A 19,206-nucleotide genomic window follows, 5' to 3' on the forward strand; every position below is an offset into this window, starting at 1 on the left:
GAAAAACAATTTGTCACAATAGGAAAATAATGTTATTATGTCGTTTGCTTGTGTTTGAGTTTATGTAGACACTTTTGATGAATTCTGTGGTGTCACGTGAGAATAAACTGCTGTATACAAGTGGAAAGAACAATCCCACTAGCGACCGCGCCATTTATAAGTAAAAACGGTCATGCACTAAATTTAATCATATCTTCTTTTCAAAACATGATCTCGCCACAAGAAATGTTTACAAATATCCACAAAGATATATATAATAATTTACCTTTAATCTTTTTTCGCCATGAAGAAGGGTTTTTCTAGATTGTAATTGTGTAATTAATTCTATGTTTACCTTATATTTATATAATTTTAATCCGAACAAACAAATCATTTTTAAATAAACAGTTTTAACAACAAGCCCTTTTCTATAGGGGCCTAAAATAGGGGCCTAAAATGTCTGATTAAGGCGTCTTGGGTTCAGAATGTCATTCAGGGTGTAATTTTTTTTTATAAAGACTAATTTATTCTCAGAAAAGGATGGGGGAACAGGCTCGGCCTATACAAAACATTATAATATATAACCAATCTATGAATAGTACAAAAACACAGGTTTGTCATATTCATTATCTTTAAATAAAATGTATAATGAAATTGTGCTTGATAATCTCGAAAAATGTAAAATGTATCAAACGAATTTTATATGGAACTTGAGCTGCATTAAATTTATCTTTATATAGATATTCAAATTGTATATTAACAATGACGTTATTAAAAAACACAGTTTATATGGAAAACAATCACTGGTTTATACACATATAGCACGACGTTTCGACAAGACTTGAAAACGATAAGCGAATACTTGTCGAAACGTCGTGCTATATGTGAATAAACCAGTGATTGTTTTCCATATAAATTGTGTTTTTTGTTGTTTTTTTTTATTGTGCTCAGTCGCTAAATGCCCATTCTGATTAAAATACAGATGTATATTTCTTTTCGTTTTTTTTTTATACTTTCGATGGCCTACACTACATGAAGATCTGTTCAGTTGTACTGGAAGGTCGCATCAGGGGTCATATGAGTGTATTTTGATCCTATGACGTCAGACATTTATTAATCAATCAACGTTGACGTTTCTAGGGGTTTAGCCACAGTTCCGTGCAGAACACGCCAAGAACTCGCCGTAACAGACAGTTTCTTTGGCTAATTCCTCGCGTCAACTAGAACGCCTGTTATATAACAACCCTTCCAGGTCCTAGTGTTGTGAAGACAAGTAAAACGAAATAGTATCTGTGTTTTAATCAAATTGCTAAATGCCACTCTAATATTATAATGATGTTATTGTTATAATGAACAAACATCTATTTAGTGTATTATGGGCCTTTGGCCTAATATGCTTTGGAAATAAATTATTGTTAAATGTATTATTAAATAATTTTAAATGAACTCTAATTTTAATTGAATCTTAATTTTAACTACACCTTCCGGAGATATAAGTTTAGCGATAAAATATTATTATTATTAAATATATTATTAAAGCGAGAATTTCATATGTTCTAAGAAAGTCAAAACATAATTATTTCTATGTCTTTTGCTCAATAGGTTATCAACTCACTATTATACGATCATAGGCATTATTTCCCACACTTAAAAATCATTGACACGGGAAATAATAACACAATTACCTCCCTTGTTTTCATATCCCCCATGGAATAGCTATCTTCAAACGTTTGAATTTGAAGTTGAAAATGATATTTTTGCCAATTTCTCAACTGGCAATAGTGAATTATAGGATTAATAGGATTTTTCTTTAACAAGGTAGGACTCTTTATAGATACCATCTATTTTAAGGCGTTATTTTAATAAATTTTAAAAATATAATTTAAAAATATGAAATTGTAACTTTAAATAATTTTAAATGAACCTTAATTTTAATTGAATTATTATTTTTAAATGTATTATTAAATAATTTTAAATGAACCTTAATTTTAATTGAATCTTAATTTTAACTGCACCTTCCGGGGATACAAGTTTAGGCATAATATAAGAATTAAATTTGTACGTGCATCTGAATGTAGAGTGTCTAGATTAAAGGGTAATGCAGTGACCGCCCTAGACTCTTAAAACCTTTAGCCAAATTTTTAGCCAATTCAAAATTTTATTAGCCAATTCAGAAAGTTTTAGCCAAATATTTTATATCATTTTTATTCATATGTTTGTTAATTAAAAATGAAAATAAATGTGTGTGTGTGTGTTTGTTGTATTTTACGTCCGCTTCCACCGAGGTGATATCGCGGACAAAATAAATGTTTAATATGTACTTTTATTTTATGATCAGTAGTGGAATATCGCGTTTTATCAGTGAAATAAAAGTGTTATTCCACTGGCTAGTTGTTTTTACCTAAAATGATTGTAAAATCATAAAATAAATAGAACATTTGTCGTTTTGTCGTGAATAACATATTTTATTTCATCTCTAAGCAAGAAAACGTTTATGTTCTCACTCATGCTACGCATTCGTGAAAATATAAGTTTTCTTGCTTCTCGATGAAATAAAATATGTTATTCACTCTAAAACGACAAATATCCTCTATATATAGTACACAAGAATATTATTTTATCTCCTTGTTCATGCAAAAGTTCACATTATTGAGAGAATGAATGCAGATAACAAAAAAATGTTTATAGGACGTACTTCACAGTCACATGATTTAATTTACTTCATCGTCATAACAGAAAAGACACGACGATTCTTTTTAAGACACCGCTGATTTGAAATTTATGTCCGGTCCATCCATTTTTATAAGCATGAGGTCATTGAGGGTTAGCTCGACGGTCTCGGTTAAAGGTCTAATTTTTGTCCACATGTTGATGAAGCCAACGAAGGACTTGCGTCCGAGATGACACGCTCACTCACGGAAGTAGATTCTGGACTAACAGTAGTCGTAGGAAGGAAAAAGGAATCTATCCTTATTTTGGGTTTACTAGTATTAGTTGTCATTAATGTGCGTTTTATTTATTTGCTGCGTAAGTAAAGAAAACTTGTAGTGAAGCGAATGTAAACAACGCAGTGCCACACAAAAGGGGCGTAACTGTGTTTTATAGTCTCCAGACTCGATCTTTCGGTCGTTTTAATGCGTAATATTGTAACATTGACTGATTTGCGACTTGTAAGATTGAGACTAGAGTAATTAATGTACTAAAAATAGACACTCCATCGAGTCGATCGAAAGAAGCGTTTAACGAGACGATTTCAAGTTTAATATTAGCAGATTTACGAAATAACACTCTCTAAAATTCATTCGCCAAATTTTTCGCCAGTATCATCACTTTATTCGCCAATAAAAATAATTGTCGCCATTGGCGAATTGGCGAATGTCTAGGGCGGTCACTGGTAATGATTGTTATTTTAAGATTCATGGCCACATATAAGGCTGTCTGAGACGTGCTTTCAAAATTTATGGCCGCTTAAGTCACTTAAAGTAGCTAATTCTCTATTCTTTGGCACCTAGAAATGGACACAAATGGGTCGCTTAAGTCACTTAAAGTAGCTAATTCTCTATTCTTTGGCACCTAGAAATGGACACAAATGGGTCGCAACGCGTATAATAATGTAATATGAATGTATATAAACTGATTTACATTCAATCGTTTCCGTTTTTACTGTAATTTCTAATACGCCATACAATGTGCTATTGGGAAAATTTATATGAACTCCAGTGTGTACAAGTGGCCTCGGTTTTTGGACCCATTTGAACGACGAGACACTGTCTTAACCAACCCCCCCCCCCCACCACCACCACCATCCTGCACCACTGACAAGGGGAAACCACGCCTTAAAAAATCCGAGGAACTTTCTCGGCCAACTGGTTAGCGAGCCAGCGCCTTAGTCACCGAACCATGGTTAACGAAGGAAAGGGTAAAGTATTGATCCTTCAGTCGTAAATCTCAAACGAGGAACTTTCCCGGACAACACCAGGAACGAACCACAGAACTCCTGATTAGCGAGCCAGCGTGTTACTCACTGAGCCACCGCGGCTCCCCAGGGTTAACATGGCAATCAGTTGTCTTTTATATCTTATACTATGATCCGGTTGCACTCGCTCCCGACATTATCCAATAACCATACACCTAAAACACCTTCCACAGAAACATAATAACAGAGAGAGAGAGATAAATGGGGTTTAACGTCCACTCGACACAAACTAGGTCATTTCGGGATTAACACATGGTTCAATTTTATTTCAATAATTCGCTTGCGCGTAGGGGTCTTTAGCAGTGGGAGGAAACCGGAGGACCCGGAGAAAACCCACGAGGTTGGACAGGCGACCCTACTCCTTGTCACGTCCAACCGGGCAATCGAAACCCCCGCCAGTTGACTCAGTGACAGACCGTATGATACAGCGCGCGCGTGCTAGCCATTCGGCCATACAACCCCCAACATAATAACAGACATGTGGTATCAATTATTTTCTTATAAGCCATATTTCGCCTGTCCATCCTCGTGGGTTTTCTCTGGGTCCTCCGGTTTCCTCCCGCTGCTAATGAACCCTACGCGCAAAAGAACTATTGATATGAAATTAAACTATATGTTAGTCCCGAAATGACCTAGTTTGTTTGGAGTGGATTTTACCCCCTCCCTCTCTCTCTCTCTCTCTCTCTTAGTGAATAGCAAACCTCTGTGATTTTTACAAGTGGTGAAGAAAGGATCCGTGATTTTACTCCGTGTCCTTCAATCTAAGTATTCAGTATTCTTCAATAGGTTGTTAATAAAGTACCAACAACCTCTCTACACAGGCCGTACATTATTATCCTTGTTCAATAGGTTGTAATAACGTACCAACAACATCTCTATACATGCCTTACATTATTATCCTTCTGTTTAAATATCTTATAATATAAACTCGCTTGATTTAATGAAGTGACCGCTGACAAGTGGGTGTTTTGTCATGGTATGACGAGTTTATTATTTGAAACCTATGATGAATTTATAAACCAGATGTTTCTATTTGAAAGGAAGGTGAAAGGGTGTGAATAGAGACCTAAGCATGTATAAAAGAATTATTATATATATTTAAAGATGATGGATCAAATATGGTTATTATTAAGAGCAGTAATTCAAGTATATGATTTGATGAAGAGAATTCAACTATATTAGTTCTTGCTGGGTGGTTAAAATGAAATGAAATGGGGTTTAACGTCCTACTGTTGTGCTCTTGGCTGCTGGGTGGTTAAGCGAGTGAGTAATGAATTGTAGTTTAAAGTTACAATTTCATATTTTTAAGTTAAAATAAAGCCATAAAATCTATGCTATGTATAAACAGTCCTACCTTGATAAAGAATAATCCTATTAATCCTATAATTCACTATTGCCAGTTGAGAAATTGGCAAAAATATCATTTTCAACTTCAAATTCAAACGTTTGAAGATAGCTATTCCATGGTAGGGAATATAGAAAAACAAGGGAGGTAATTGTGATAATTATTTCCGGTGTGAAATATTTTTGAGTGTGAGAATGATAACTATTATTGTATAATAGTGAGTTGACAAACTATTGAGCAAAAGACATAGAAATAATTTTGTTTTGACTTTCTTAGAAATATGAAATTATAGCTTTAACGCCCTATTCTTCTGCACCAACCGGGCTACTGAACACTGGTATACGTCCTGTAGGGTAGGTTTGGCTGGACAGCGGCGGTCCTACCTATTCTAGAAGCCGCGGTGGCTTAGCGAGTAGAACACTGGCTTGCTAACCTGGAGATCTCGTGTTCGATCACCTGGGTGATATCGGGATGCATCCTGTACTGTCTGATTAAAACACAGATCCTATTTCGTTTCGTTGTTTTACAGTTCAAAATTTCGTTTTATTTGTCTTTACTACACTAAGATGTGGAAGAGTTGTTATACAAGACGCGATCTTGGTGATGTGAGTTATTAGCCAAAGAAATGGTTCGTTGCAGCGAGTTCTTGGCGTGCGATGCACGGAACTGTGTGTATCCTACTTGAAACCACTCGGCAAATCTCGGCAGATTCCGGTACCCTACATCTAACCTCGGTTGTATGATAGTAATTGATATGTACCTACGCCCATACATTTGCGATGCGGCTACCGGTTTACTTTAACAGGAAAACGTGCCGCTTTTACAAAAAAGTCCCAAAATGGCGTCTTTTGTCGAGTGTACATAACTAAACGAGCAGAGATATTGTCTCAAGGCTGCTGGTTTGATATCATTCCCTGGTAATTCCCCAAACCCAATGCCAAACTTGACAGAAATCTCCATGGGCGCAGCCATTTTTCATCCGGGACTTTTAAAATAGTTCCAATATGGCGGAATTCGTCATACAGCCGAGATTAGATGCGTAGAATCTGTCGAGGTTTGCCGAGTGACTTGAAACATCAACCCTGATTGATTAATCAAATGTCTGACGTCGGATGACTTCTGACGTGACTTTCCACTACAACCGGTCAGATCTTCATGTAGTAGAGGCCATCTAAAGTATAATAAAACGAAACAAAATATAGATGTGTATTTGAATCAGATTGCGTCCTGTACATGATTAGAAGAGTAGGAAGTTAAATCTCACGTCATTAAAAACATCGCTCCGAAAATATAGAATAAATTACCATAAAGAAAAGCGGTCCAGTAACACTTTTAGTGAACGACTCGTCACTATTTGTAATAGAATTTCTTATTTCTATTCCAACGTGTTGAGAATTGTGGGTTTGAAGCTATGTTTACTTGCGCAAAGCCCCGCGAGGAATATATCAATTGTAGAGGCGAACAATACAAGACAAGATTGTTTTATGTCATATTATATGTTTTTGTACTACGCATTGAGATAGTTTTAATGATGCAATGCGTATAATAAGAAATAAATAAATATTATTAAGACAGTTGTACAATATTGTCGCCTGTCCAACCTCGTGGGTTTTCTCCGGGTCATCCGGTTTCCTCCCACTGCTAAAGACCCCTACGCGCAAGCGAATTATAGAAATAAAAAAAAAATTAAACCATATGTTAGTCCCGAAATGACCTAGTTTGTGTCGAGTGGACGTTAAACCTCATCTCTCTCTCTCTCTCTCTCTCTCTCTCTCTCCAAAATTGCAGCCATTCTGCGTCTAGACTGTTTCATTATTCCTTTATTTAATTATCTCTTCTATACATAAAATAACACATACAAATATCACACTATATTTTATACAATGTCTAATTTATTCCTACAGTAATTATACACTTATATCTTTCAAAAATTTTACACGTTGTCAACATATTATATCTTCTGACCCGCAATCAAAACAATCTTTAATTTCATTTTATTATAAAATAGAAGAATGGAACCGGATTTTATCATTTTACAACAAATGCAGCATTTTTGTTTCTCTTTATTATAAATTCCTCATATTTCATGGTGTAAAGAAATACGCTTAAAGATACATTATGGGAGATTAGATAACGAGTTGGCAGTTCTCACTATAATAGTTAAAAACTAGATAATGTAATGGCAATTTGCTGAAAATTTCATTCAAATTGATCCGCTATGAACCAAGAATTAAGCGATTGAAATTTCCGCTTAGCCTCGATCATCATTACTAAAGTCGGTACGACAAAATCATAGTCTCGATTATCCATTTAATCATTAAATCGTGAAGGAAGGTTATGCAGTAAATCGGATCATAATCCACTACAGATCGCAGGCTAGCGATGACATCGATAGTTGATTATGGTTTGGATAAGTTAATGTTTTATTAAACATACATTATGCAAGAGCTAAATCTGATTATTGCAGGTCTTTCTTTAGACCTGAAATGTTATCTAAATTATTAATTAGACATTAATTAACCTATCCAGACCATAATCAACTTTAGATTGCATCGCTAGCCTGCGATATGTAATGGATTATGAGCCGATTTAATGCATAACTTTCCTTCACGATTTAACGATTAAATGGATAATCGAGACTATGCTGTTTATCGTACTGACTTTAGTAATGATGAACGAGGCTAGGCGGAAATTTCATTCGCTTAGTTCTTGGTTCATAGTGGATCAATTTGAATGAAATTTTCAGCAAATTGCCTTTACGTTCTCTAGTTTTTAACTATTATAATGAGAACTGCCAACTCGTTATCGAATCTCCCATAATGTATCTTTAATAATTTAGATAACATACCAGGCCTAAAGAAAAACCTGCAATAGACAGATTTAGCTATAGAATAATGTATGTTTAACTCTTATTTGTATTAATTTTACATGCTATTGACAGTTTACTGAAATATGATCATGGGGTTAGTCCCAAGAAAGAGCACCACGAACTAAAACCTAAAATTTATTATCTTTTAAGATCTTTTTAAAAGGATTAGTAAGGCAGTCTAAAAAAATTTAGTTTCATTTTTGTTATGGTTTATACACTTGTGAGATCACAATATGGGATGGGGCAGAATCTTTTTATTTTAACAATTTTTAAATAGTTAAAGGGCCCACAGCTCTATTCTCCGGAACCTTCAAATAGAGAGAGAGAGAGAGAGAATTGGGGTTTAAATCCACTCGACACAAACTAGGTCATTTCGGGACTAACATATGGTTTAATTTTATTTCAATAATTCGCTTGTGCGTAGGGGTCTTTAGCAGTGGGAGGAAACTCGAGGACCCGGGGAAAACCCACGAGGTTGAACAGGCAACCTACTCCTTGTCACGTACAACCGGGGAATCGAAACCATGCCAGTTGACTCAATGACAGACCTTATGATACAACGCGCACGCGCTAACCATTCGGCCATCCAACCCCGAGCGTACATCTTAAAGAACTCTTCGTAGTTGGAATTCGATGAAACAGTAGGTGAAACCGCCGCTGTCCAGGCCAAAATACCCCCGCTCCCACGGCCCTCTAAAGCACAATGCATGGCGTGTGTTGTATGCATTGTCCCGGTGGGTGTAAAAAAGAAAGTATGACGTTAATAACCATTTCCTTTCATTACTCAGCAAATCTCCCAGCAACAATAGTTGAATTCCTTACGCTTAATAATAATAACCAGATTTGATCCATCATCTCTAAATATAATAATTCTTACAATATATACATGATTAGGTCTCTATTCACACCCTTTCACCTTCCTTTCAAATAAAAACATCTGGTTTATATATTCATCATAGGTTTCAAATAATAAAATCGTCATAGCATGACAAAACACCCACTTGTCAGCGGTCACTTTATTAAATCAAGCGAGTTTTTATTATAAGATATTTAAACAGAGGGAGAATATTGTAAGGCATGTATATAGTAGAGAGGTTGTTGGTACTTTATTAACAAGCTATTGAAGAATACTGAATACTTAGATAGAAGGACACGGAGTAAAATCACAGATACTTTCTTTACCACTTGTAAAATTGCTCAAAAGAAACAAATTGTATGTTATTATTTTTTCTATCGAAGATATTTCAGGTGTGGAATTACTGTACAATGTCTTAAGCGTTCATTAGGATTATCACCATAGGCGTACGAGCCGGGGGGGGGGCAGCTGCCCCCCCCTAACTTTCGGGCAAGCTGACTTTTCGGGCAGACGGGTAAAGTGAAAAAAAAAATTATATTTCATCTACTTGGCAAAATAAAGTGTCCGAAATCTAATAAAACACTAATTTTACGGGCTGGAATAGCAGTAAAACGCGTTTGCAGCCGTCAAATATTCCAAAAATTTTCTTGGGGGGGGGGGGGTCCTTACAAGGTCAGCTCCGCTTCTTCGCCTCTCGAAGAAAACCGGCGCCGCTGTCTTTAAAGCTGAAATTTTTTTGGGCATTTCTAGTTTTGCTTCCCTGTCAACGAGCCCTAATAAAACACTAATTTTACTTATCTTTTAATTGAATACCACGAATTTGTACTGAGTTGACTTTGGATTAAAACATTTTGTCTGGAGCCACTCTACTTTGTGCGACATTTTTCGGGCATCGATTATTATTTGTGAATGCAGCTGCAACAGTCTGATTGAATGGTTGGAATTCAAAATGGGATTTAGGTTACAAAACCATTGGATACTGTTGGAGTTGCTTACACGGGCTAGAATAGCAGAAAACGCATATGGGGTGGTTAAATTTTCAAAATTTTCTCCGGGAGGGTGAGGCCTCCATACTCCGCGACGATTGATTGGTTGTTTGGAATTCGGGTCAGCCAGGTGGGCTATATTGGACCAAATTGAAGTTGCTGTATTCACAGGCTGGAATAGCAGGAAAACGCGTTTGCGGCAGTTAAATTTTCAAAATTTTCTGCCAACGGTCCCGTCTTCGTGGACTGTAAACGATTGATCTTTTGATTGGAATTCGAGTCAGTCATCTTAATTAGGCTATAATAGACCACTTTGTTCAATGACTGAAATAGCAGGAAAACGTGTTTGCAGCTTCGCTTCTCGAGGAAGACCAACGCCGCTGTCTGTAAACCCGAAATTCTTTCGGGCATTTCGGGTTCTGCCCCCCTAACTGTCATCGAGCCCGTACGCCTATGATTATCACCCCTTTTGATAGAGAGAGAGAGGGGGGGGGGGAGGGGCGGGGAAGGTAACGTCCACTCGACACAAAACAAACTAGATCATTTCGTGACTAACATATGGTACGATTTTATTGCAATAGTTCACTTGTGCATGGGGGTCATCGGGATCTAGTGGGAGGAAGCCGGAGGACCTGGAGAAAGCCATGTTGGGCTGACGACACCACCCCTTGTCACCTACAAGCTGGGATTCCTCACTTGACATAATTACAGTCCTTGTGATCTAAATCGCACGCGTTGAACCATTCGACCCCCCCCCCCCTTCTCTAAATCGAATTTCTATCCGGTTTTTAAATGCTATTCGGTTTTTGCTCCCCCCCCCCCCCCAACATGTGATCTTGTAACACGTTTCCAAAATCACCCCCCGATATATAATCCACCCCTGCTGCGCTCTCTAATAGAAGAAAAACAAAACCCCACTCGCTGTCCATAATTTCATATTCTATGTATATCTATCAGCGTGGCTACTTGCTCAAATAACAACTTTAAGGTCCTTATAGTGCAAATAAATTATATTTATGATCGTTATCTACTTTCAATTTTTATAAATTGATGATTAACTGACATTATTTATCTGACCAGGGAAGCGTGTAGTGATCGCTTTCAATAGGCTTAAACAAAATCTTCTTTTTATCAACGATAGAAATAAAACCAATTGACCTTGAACATTGAGTGAAAATCGGGTTGTTTTGAGAAATAAACTGAAATAAAGTTAACGTACGTGTTACTTTCCTAGCCTGATAACCCATCAGTAGGAGCAAGACAGCGGGACTTTAAACCCCATTTCATTTCTGATAACCAACATAAGTAGGGCTGTTTTTGTTATAAAGGAAACCAGATATCCACACCGATAGTGAACGTCAAAGATGTCCTCCTACTTAGAATTATCCCCGCTGCCCGGTCTAAATTCCGCCCCCCGCCCCCCATTAGCATCACATACGTAACCATAGAATTCACTCGGCAAACCTCGGCAGATCCCGTTAGGTACTGGAATCTGCTAAGGTTTGTCGAGTGCATAGAATGGAACTCAGGTGGTGACGTGAACACTTAAGAGACTTGGACCACTCTTTCAATCCCTTTGTCTGCGATATAACCTCGGTGGAAGCGGACGTTAAATAAAGCTATTTCACACACTTTCAATCCCACTCTAGTTATATTATCAATCGGCCACTCCCGCACGCCTCCAGTAAGTCCAATTACAAAGACGCGTTGCTTTTTAAAATTAATGGTAGCCTCTATAAAAGATTCTCCCTTTAAAAGCAGTACCAATTTAAGTAATAACTTTAATATGAACTGAAATTTCAAACGAGTTTTACAGAATGTATGGATGAACGACTCGGGTATTCATCTCTATTATGGACGATTTCAAAACACAACTTAAAAATGGCGAAAAATATGAAAAGGGGGATTAACTCTGACTTATTATAAACAGAATTCTGTGTCAGGTATATAAAGACCTTTCATTGATATCAAGATAATAATCAGGTAATTGGAGTAGAAGCTTAAATAAACCCTGGGCTGATATACAAAACTAAGTAAATAGAACAGACACGAATTCTTTTTTTCTTCTTCGGTTTTTTTTTTTTGGGGGGGGGGGGGTCTTATTTAAAAAAAAAAAATAATATCACTACGCCCGTGTCAAAATAGCATTAAATATATGTAAGCACGCGAGTAAAACCTAACAATATATTTTTTTTTGAATTCCCTATTCATGCGGCGGTGAAATATTAATATAGTTAAAAGCAGTATACGCTTTAAAGAGCCCAAACTGTGGAATTCATTGCCAGCCACTTTAAAAACTTTAAATAACTTGAATTTTTTCAGGAAAAAACTGCTTCTTTACATTAAATCTACTTCAAATATCTTATCTTAAAAACCTATAAGCTTATCTCTTATGATATATGTTATCTCCATATTATAAGCATGTACATATTGTATATTTGTTAATACATGTTATATCTATATGTATTCAAACTTTCTGTTATATGACCCACATATACATGTACTTCAAGGAGCTAAGTCGCTAATATTTGGGACCTAGAAATTGACACAAATGGGTCGCAACGGATACAATAATGTAATATGAATGTATATAAATTGATTTACATTCAATCTTTTCTGTTTTTACTGTAATTTCTAATCAGTTGGATTCGGCGAAACACGCCAGTATTCTCAATCGAATTTCAATCCCTACCGTCTGGTTATTCCAGTCTACGCCGATAGTATTTATTGGGCATGCTATCCAGATAAGAATATAGCGTCACCGTTTGACATGACTTGTGGAATATGCCTAGCCTCGTTTTTTCGAGTCCCTTATTACAAATAGCGCTGCAACGCATTATGGTACACGATTCGTGTACCAATTGTAAAATGTTTATTTTGTCTTAAATATTGGATATCAGAAGTCAATCTTTTCCCGGTAAGATCACAACATCAATGTTGATTTAAACCGACAAATAAATCGTGTTTTCAATGTCGAAGATTTTGGACGATATTGAGTTAGAGACTTAGCTACTTCTTTTAACTAATTTATATATTTATTTATTTTCCTCTATTGTAAATTATTGTGGTGTGTAATTTAATTTATTAGCTATATCTTTATTTTGACCTTCTGTGTTATATTTTCTACAAAGGGCAGGGTGTTAGAAAGACTATTTAGCCTAATCTTCAACCCTTCTCAAATAAAGTCATTATCATTATGATTATTATTATTATTATTATTATTAACCCACCAGCTGGCAAAATCTGAGTACGGTGATTGCCGTGATCCATGTATTGGTGGGCCGTATTTTATTCGTCATAGTTTTGGCCAATCGTAAGGTGACTTTTCATTTAGTGCGCTCCGATCACGCTGTCAATGGCAACCTATACAACTTCCGTTTTAACATAATTTTAGGTTTATTTTTGTTTACTTCATCATTTCAATTATTTACCCAAGAAACACCAAGTTAGCTGATAGATATTTTTATTTTAACAATGTCAGGATTAAGTAGAGAGTTGGTAAAATGGCTTCAAAGTCTAGATCTAACGTGGCAGATAAAAACACCGAAATGGTGAGTATTTTTAGAAATAAAAGTCGTAGGGTAGGCCTAGGGCTAAGGCGTAACAATCACACTGTGGGCTTTTTGATATTTTACAAAATAAAAGACATAGATAGGCAGGTTATTTTTAGAAATTAAAGGGGTCACTATCATTTTCATTAATAATAGGCCTGTAATATGAATGCAATGTATATAAACTCCATCCGTTTCCGAATGGTGTAATACTAATACTATTTATCGAATGGTACAGCAGACTTTGCGATTAAACGTTAAAAAAAGAAATGGACCAAAATTTACTTTACTAAGTAACTTAGACACAACACAAAATTGGTTCAAATATGGATTTTCTTTTCTTTTGCAATTTTCATTTTCTGCCACGGAATTGCCCTTACTTTATATAATGTTTTCTTATTTTGATTTCAGGGATTTAACAAGTGGATTTTTGGTAGCAGAGATATTTTCATGGTATTTTCCACAAGACATTCAAATGCACTCTTATTACGATAGCACATCATTAGATCCAAAAATGAAAAATTGGACTCTTTTAAAAAATGTAAGTATAGTATGGCCATTTCATGCATTTTCTCTTGCCAAAGCGGTTTATAAGTTTTAAGTCCACAATTTGGTTTGAGCATTTGTAGTATTGTAGATGAAATATTATTTTTATGGTTAGAAGAGTCTAAAGTCTAAGTAAAATTAAGGATGGTGGCCTAATGGTTAACACGTGTCCATTGTATCATAAGGTCTGCCATTGAGTCAGCTGGCGTGGTTTTTATTCCCCGGTTGTACGTGACAAGGAGTAGGATCGCCCATCCAACCTCGTGTGTTTTCTCTGGGTCCTCTGATTTACTCCCATTGCTAAAAAACTATAAAAAATGAAATGAAATAGGATCTGTGTTTTAATCAGATTGCCCTTTTTCGGACATCAATTTATTTGGCCATATTTTGTCATCTTGTTAAGCTAAACAACATGTTATTACTGTAGCTTACTATTTGTACAGTCATTTATCATTATGCTCATATTTATATTAATAAATGACATCTTCCTCCAACCAAGAAGGAGAGGGAGTTCAGGCACAAAGATCTTTTAGTGATTTCAAGAATTCACTGTTGGTTGATTGATGCAGAAATTGTTTATCTGTGTATTTGTATGCAGCGGTGATCATATCTTTGATATAATTTGGTTATTAAAATAATGATTTTTATTTTTCAGTTTTTTAAAAGACGAAGGATAGACATACCATGTGAATATATAGAGGGTACAATACACTGTAAGGAAGGGGCATCAACTCTATTAATAGAACGAATTTATGAAATACTAACAAACAGGCAGTAAGTTCCCAGTTAAATACATAATTCCATACAGAACAGAAGTGTGGGTTGGCCGGGGGGGTGGGGGGAGCGAATGGTCTAACATGCTCGCCTTAGATCATAAGAGTCAAGTGATGTGGTTTCGATTCCCAGCTTGTAGCCGTAGGTGACGAGGAGTAGGATCACCGCTTTACTCCCACTGCTAAAGACAGCTACACGTATGCGAATTATTGAAATAAAACCTTATGTTAGTCTCGAAATGATATATTTTGTGTCGAGTGGACGTTAAAATCCACCCCTCTCTCTTTCTCTCTCTCCTGTACACCAGAGACAGGTTTTCCATAGATGGATAAATAGCATAAAATCTTAGGCCACAGTTTCTGATGTAACAATGAAATGGGGGTTTTACTGTTCCGCACCAACTGGGGTAACAACACTTTGTTGACAATTTATTGTTTAAGGTGTTCAGTGTTCACATTGTTCCAAGCATATTCTGCATTCAGCATGACACATGTCATAACATAGAATTATTTGCTTCATGGAAAGAAATTTACAATATCATCAGCCAGGATCAATACACTGTTGTTTTTTATTTTTTTTTCAGAGTGAGAAAATTACAAAAAGATGATTTACCAAAAACAGAATTTACCGATGATGCGTATCAGGTCAAATTACCCCTTCATGCCAGATCAACCGCATCAAAAGCCATTAAAAATAACCTTCGTATTACAGAAATCATGGCAGATCAGAACCTTATACTCAATGCACAAAAGGTAAGCCTTAAATATTGTCCCTTCTATACCAGGGGGGTTGGATGGCCGAATGGGTTAACACATGTGCTTTAGATAATAGGTCTGTTATTGTTTGGGGGCTTGGTGCTCATGTGATCTCACGCATGCACTTTCGATCATAAGGTCTGTCATTGAGTCAAGTGGTGTGGTTTTGATTCCTCGCTTGTGAACAAAAGAGAAGTGTTGCCTGTCAAACCTAGGTCCTCTGGTTTCCTCCCACTGGTAAAGACCCCTAAGCGTAAACGTATTATTATATGCCAAATGCCAAGTCCGATGCATATTCATTGCTTTAGATAGCTTTCGTGACACTGTCTTGACAAATATGAATTGATTTTTAACGAGTATAACCACAGGATTTTTCGAAACACAATTCCTATTGTACAGGGGTAGCGTCTCATGGACAGATACGTCAGGTGTTGTCTAGGGTTGGATGGCTGAATGGTTTAACGCTAGTGCGTTGGATCATAAGGTCTGTCATTGAGTCAATTGGCATGATTTCGATTCCCTGCTTGTATGTGACAAGGAGAAGGGTTGCCTGTCCAACCTCGTGGGTTTTCTCTGGGTCCTCTGGTTTCCTCGATCTGCTGAAGACCCTTACGCGCAAGTGAATTATTGAACCATGTTAGTCCCGAAATGACCTAGGTCACTCTCTCTCTCTCTGGCATTGTGCACCCGATCAAATAAAATAACCATAGTTTAGTCTCAAAATGATCATTGATTGTGTTGAAGAGACAATGCTAAATCCCATTACCTCCCTTGTTTGAAATATAACCTGATTCTTTAAGAAACTGTAATCTATTATAACTATACATTTACTTTTTAAAATGATCAGTTTTAGAAAGAGAAGGTTTTATGTAAATAAACATTTTTTAATTTTTATTTTTACAAGGCCCAAAAAATTATAAACGATCACGTTGATCATAGGAGAGAACAGAGAGAAGATTATCCAGACAGATTTCACATGAAGCCTTCCCCAGGTCAACTGTGTATCCGTCGTCCTCCACCACAAAATACAGCCACAGCCATCAGTGATTACAACGAAGATAATGAGTCTCCAGTAGCGAGAGAACAAGGTAAGGGTGGTTCGAGTCCTTTTTTTTTATTCCATACATTTAATGTCAACTGGATTACATGAAATGAAATGAAATGGGGTTTAACGTCCTACTGTTCTGCTCCGAAATGGGCTAATGAAGACGGGCATATACCATACAGTGTGCTATGATCGAAATTTTTCCCGGACAGTGAAACTACGGCCTACTCTTATATCGAATACCAGCTGCCAAGGGATCATTTACGTGTATGCAAATGTGTACACTGGTCCTCAGTTTTTCGTCACATCCAAACGACTAGACAGCTGTTCTTGTCACCTGAAAAGGAGAAACCACATCGGCAAATCCCAATGAACTTTCTCGGCCAATGCAGGGATCGAACACAGGACCTCCAGGCTAGCGATCCATCGTCTCACTCACCTGGTGAGAATCAGTTTCTGGTCATTCAGATAGGATTTATTTGATTTAATGTTAAGTTATAACTATCAATGGATTTATTTCAGTTAATGGTGATGTAGATAATATTGCAAGAGAATCCAGTGTACAGTTTAAAGAAATAGATGTCAACCAAGTTGATAAATCAGCTTTCTATAATTTACCTATACAGGGATATTAACTAATATTATTATCTTTTATATTATAAATATCTGGGGCCTTGTATAATTAACCTATTCAAGGATACTAAAATCAGGCACAGGTTTCACAAAGAATTCTCAGACTTCAGCTAAGAATTTACTTTCAATCACTGTTTATGAGAAATATCATTGATCCGGAAACACAAAACTTTGCACATAGTTTCTTATTGATGTAATTGATACATTAAAACAACAAAAGTTTTATAGAGAGCTATATTTTAGTTAAATTCTTAACTTAAGTCTGAGAATGCTTTGTGAAATCGGGGCTAGCATATTATTATTATAAATGTCTGAAGCCTTATTCACAAAACAATTTAAGGATACAGCCATTTCATTGGTTGAGCGTTAAAATACTTGTAAAAAATTTAGCTGTTGGCCAATGGAAGGGCAGAATTTCTTTAAAAAATGGTCCCTGGTTTCTGTGATCACCTGACTTGGCTTTTAGGTCATGTCTAAGCTACATACTTTCGTGCTATCAAATGAACTTGATGGAATATCGGATATGTTGTAGAACAATTTGTTTCATCATCAAGAGTTCTTGTGGTATTATCAATGTGTTTTAGAATGATTATTTTTATCTGTGATTGTGTTTTCATGTTAAATATATTTATCATAGTTTTGTTATTATTTTCTACTTTCTGTATATATGTACGTAAAACATAAAACCACCTGATGAAATAAAGACAAATAAAAACTTTGTTAAATAATATATCTTCAATAGTAATTGCAAGAAGACAGCACTATGACCATAAAACACAAATTCCATAAGACAAGTCTTTCTGTCTGACGTGGAGAGCGGGCGAGAAAACCGGTCGCCACATCCTACATACGACCCATGCATCTATTCTTACTACATATTTCTGTAGCCTTGTGATCGTCTAGAATTTGTTTCTAGCTGTCTTTACTTCTGCTTCACGTTGTGTATTTACTTCTTCCAGTTTCTTAAGACGTTTATCTTACCAGGAATAATAATGCATAGTTAGCTTCTACATTTTATATAGCATATAACTGAATACAGGTATACAAGCATAGCACAAATTACAATACTATATAGCTAAAACCACTTCTCCACCCTAACCAGCCTCTCGGCTGTCTAGGAACTCAGATGTACCCTCGATCTCTGGAATCTAATGCAAGTCTGACTTACAGGTTTCCCCGGTTTCTTTTAAAGGTAAATGAATATCATGCACCATAAAGCGTGATCATGGCCCTGAACTTGTGTAATTAACAAAATGATTGGTTACTTTAAATCAAATGATGCAATTAGAATAATTCCACTCACCTGTAATTCTGGTGGTAAATGAGTGACATATGTTTTCGATAAATAACTCTTTTTTATGTGTCAATGGTCAATTACAGACTAAGTTGATTTAGTGCACACTATATATGTGAATATGTTTGAAATTACTAACTTGCCAAAGATATTAATTAATGAAATATAAAGGCATCTCATTTCAAGAGCAAAAATTCTAGCAATATTATTACATCTGTAGACATGTAATGAAGTTTAACGTCCTACTATTCTGCTTCGACTGGGCTAATGAAGATGGGCATATGCCATACAGTGTGCTACAAGGGAAATTTTGCCCGGGCAGCGGCACTATGGCCAACTGTTATATCGAATTCCAACTGCCAAGAGGTCTTTTATGTGCATGCCAGTGTATACACAGGACCTCAGTTTTTTAACCCATCCGAACGACTAGAAAGCTGTCCTTGTCGGGCCCTTCATCCTGCATCAATGATAAGGGGAAACCACACCGGAAAATCCTGAGGAAATTTCTCGGCCAATGCAGTGATCGAACATGTGACCTTCAGGCTAACGAGCCAGTGTCTTATCCACTTAGCAATGAACAACAAACGCATATATCGG

General features: G+C 36.3%; 1 protein-coding gene across 1 annotated transcript; it reads left to right on the top strand.

Annotated features, from left to right (window-relative positions):
* The first annotated feature begins 13,362 nt into the window (after window positions 1-13,362).
* Window positions 13,363-18,034, top strand: LOC126829686 (spermatogenesis-associated protein 4). The gene is made up of 6 exons (XM_050559777.2): window positions 13,363-13,562; window positions 13,974-14,103; window positions 14,764-14,882; window positions 15,466-15,634; window positions 16,542-16,725; window positions 17,205-18,034. Exons 1-6 carry the CDS (start codon window positions 13,486-13,488, stop codon window positions 17,315-17,317), a joined length of 792 nt encoding a protein of 263 aa, XP_050415734.1. The 5' UTR covers window positions 13,363-13,485; the 3' UTR covers window positions 17,318-18,034.
* The last annotated feature ends 1,172 nt before the right edge of the window (window positions 18,035-19,206 follow it).

This window comes from Patella vulgata, chromosome 8 (genome assembly GCF_932274485.2).
Source record: "Patella vulgata chromosome 8, xgPatVulg1.2, whole genome shotgun sequence".
Classification (NCBI taxonomy): Eukaryota; Metazoa; Mollusca; class Gastropoda; family Patellidae; genus Patella; species Patella vulgata.

Excerpts from the sequence above, each read along its gene's own strand:
- LOC126829686 (XM_050559777.2), top strand. The coding sequence starts at position 13,486 with ATGTCAGGATTAAGTAGAGAGTTGGTAAAATGGCTTCAAAGTCTAGAT. Across the intron at positions 13,563-13,973 it reads CAGATAAAAACACCGAAATG|GGATTTAACAAGTGGATTTT; the intron begins GTGAGTATTTTT and ends TTTTGATTTCAG. Across the intron at positions 16,726-17,204 it reads TCCAGTAGCGAGAGAACAAG|TTAATGGTGATGTAGATAAT; the intron begins GTAAGGGTGGTT and ends GATTTATTTCAG.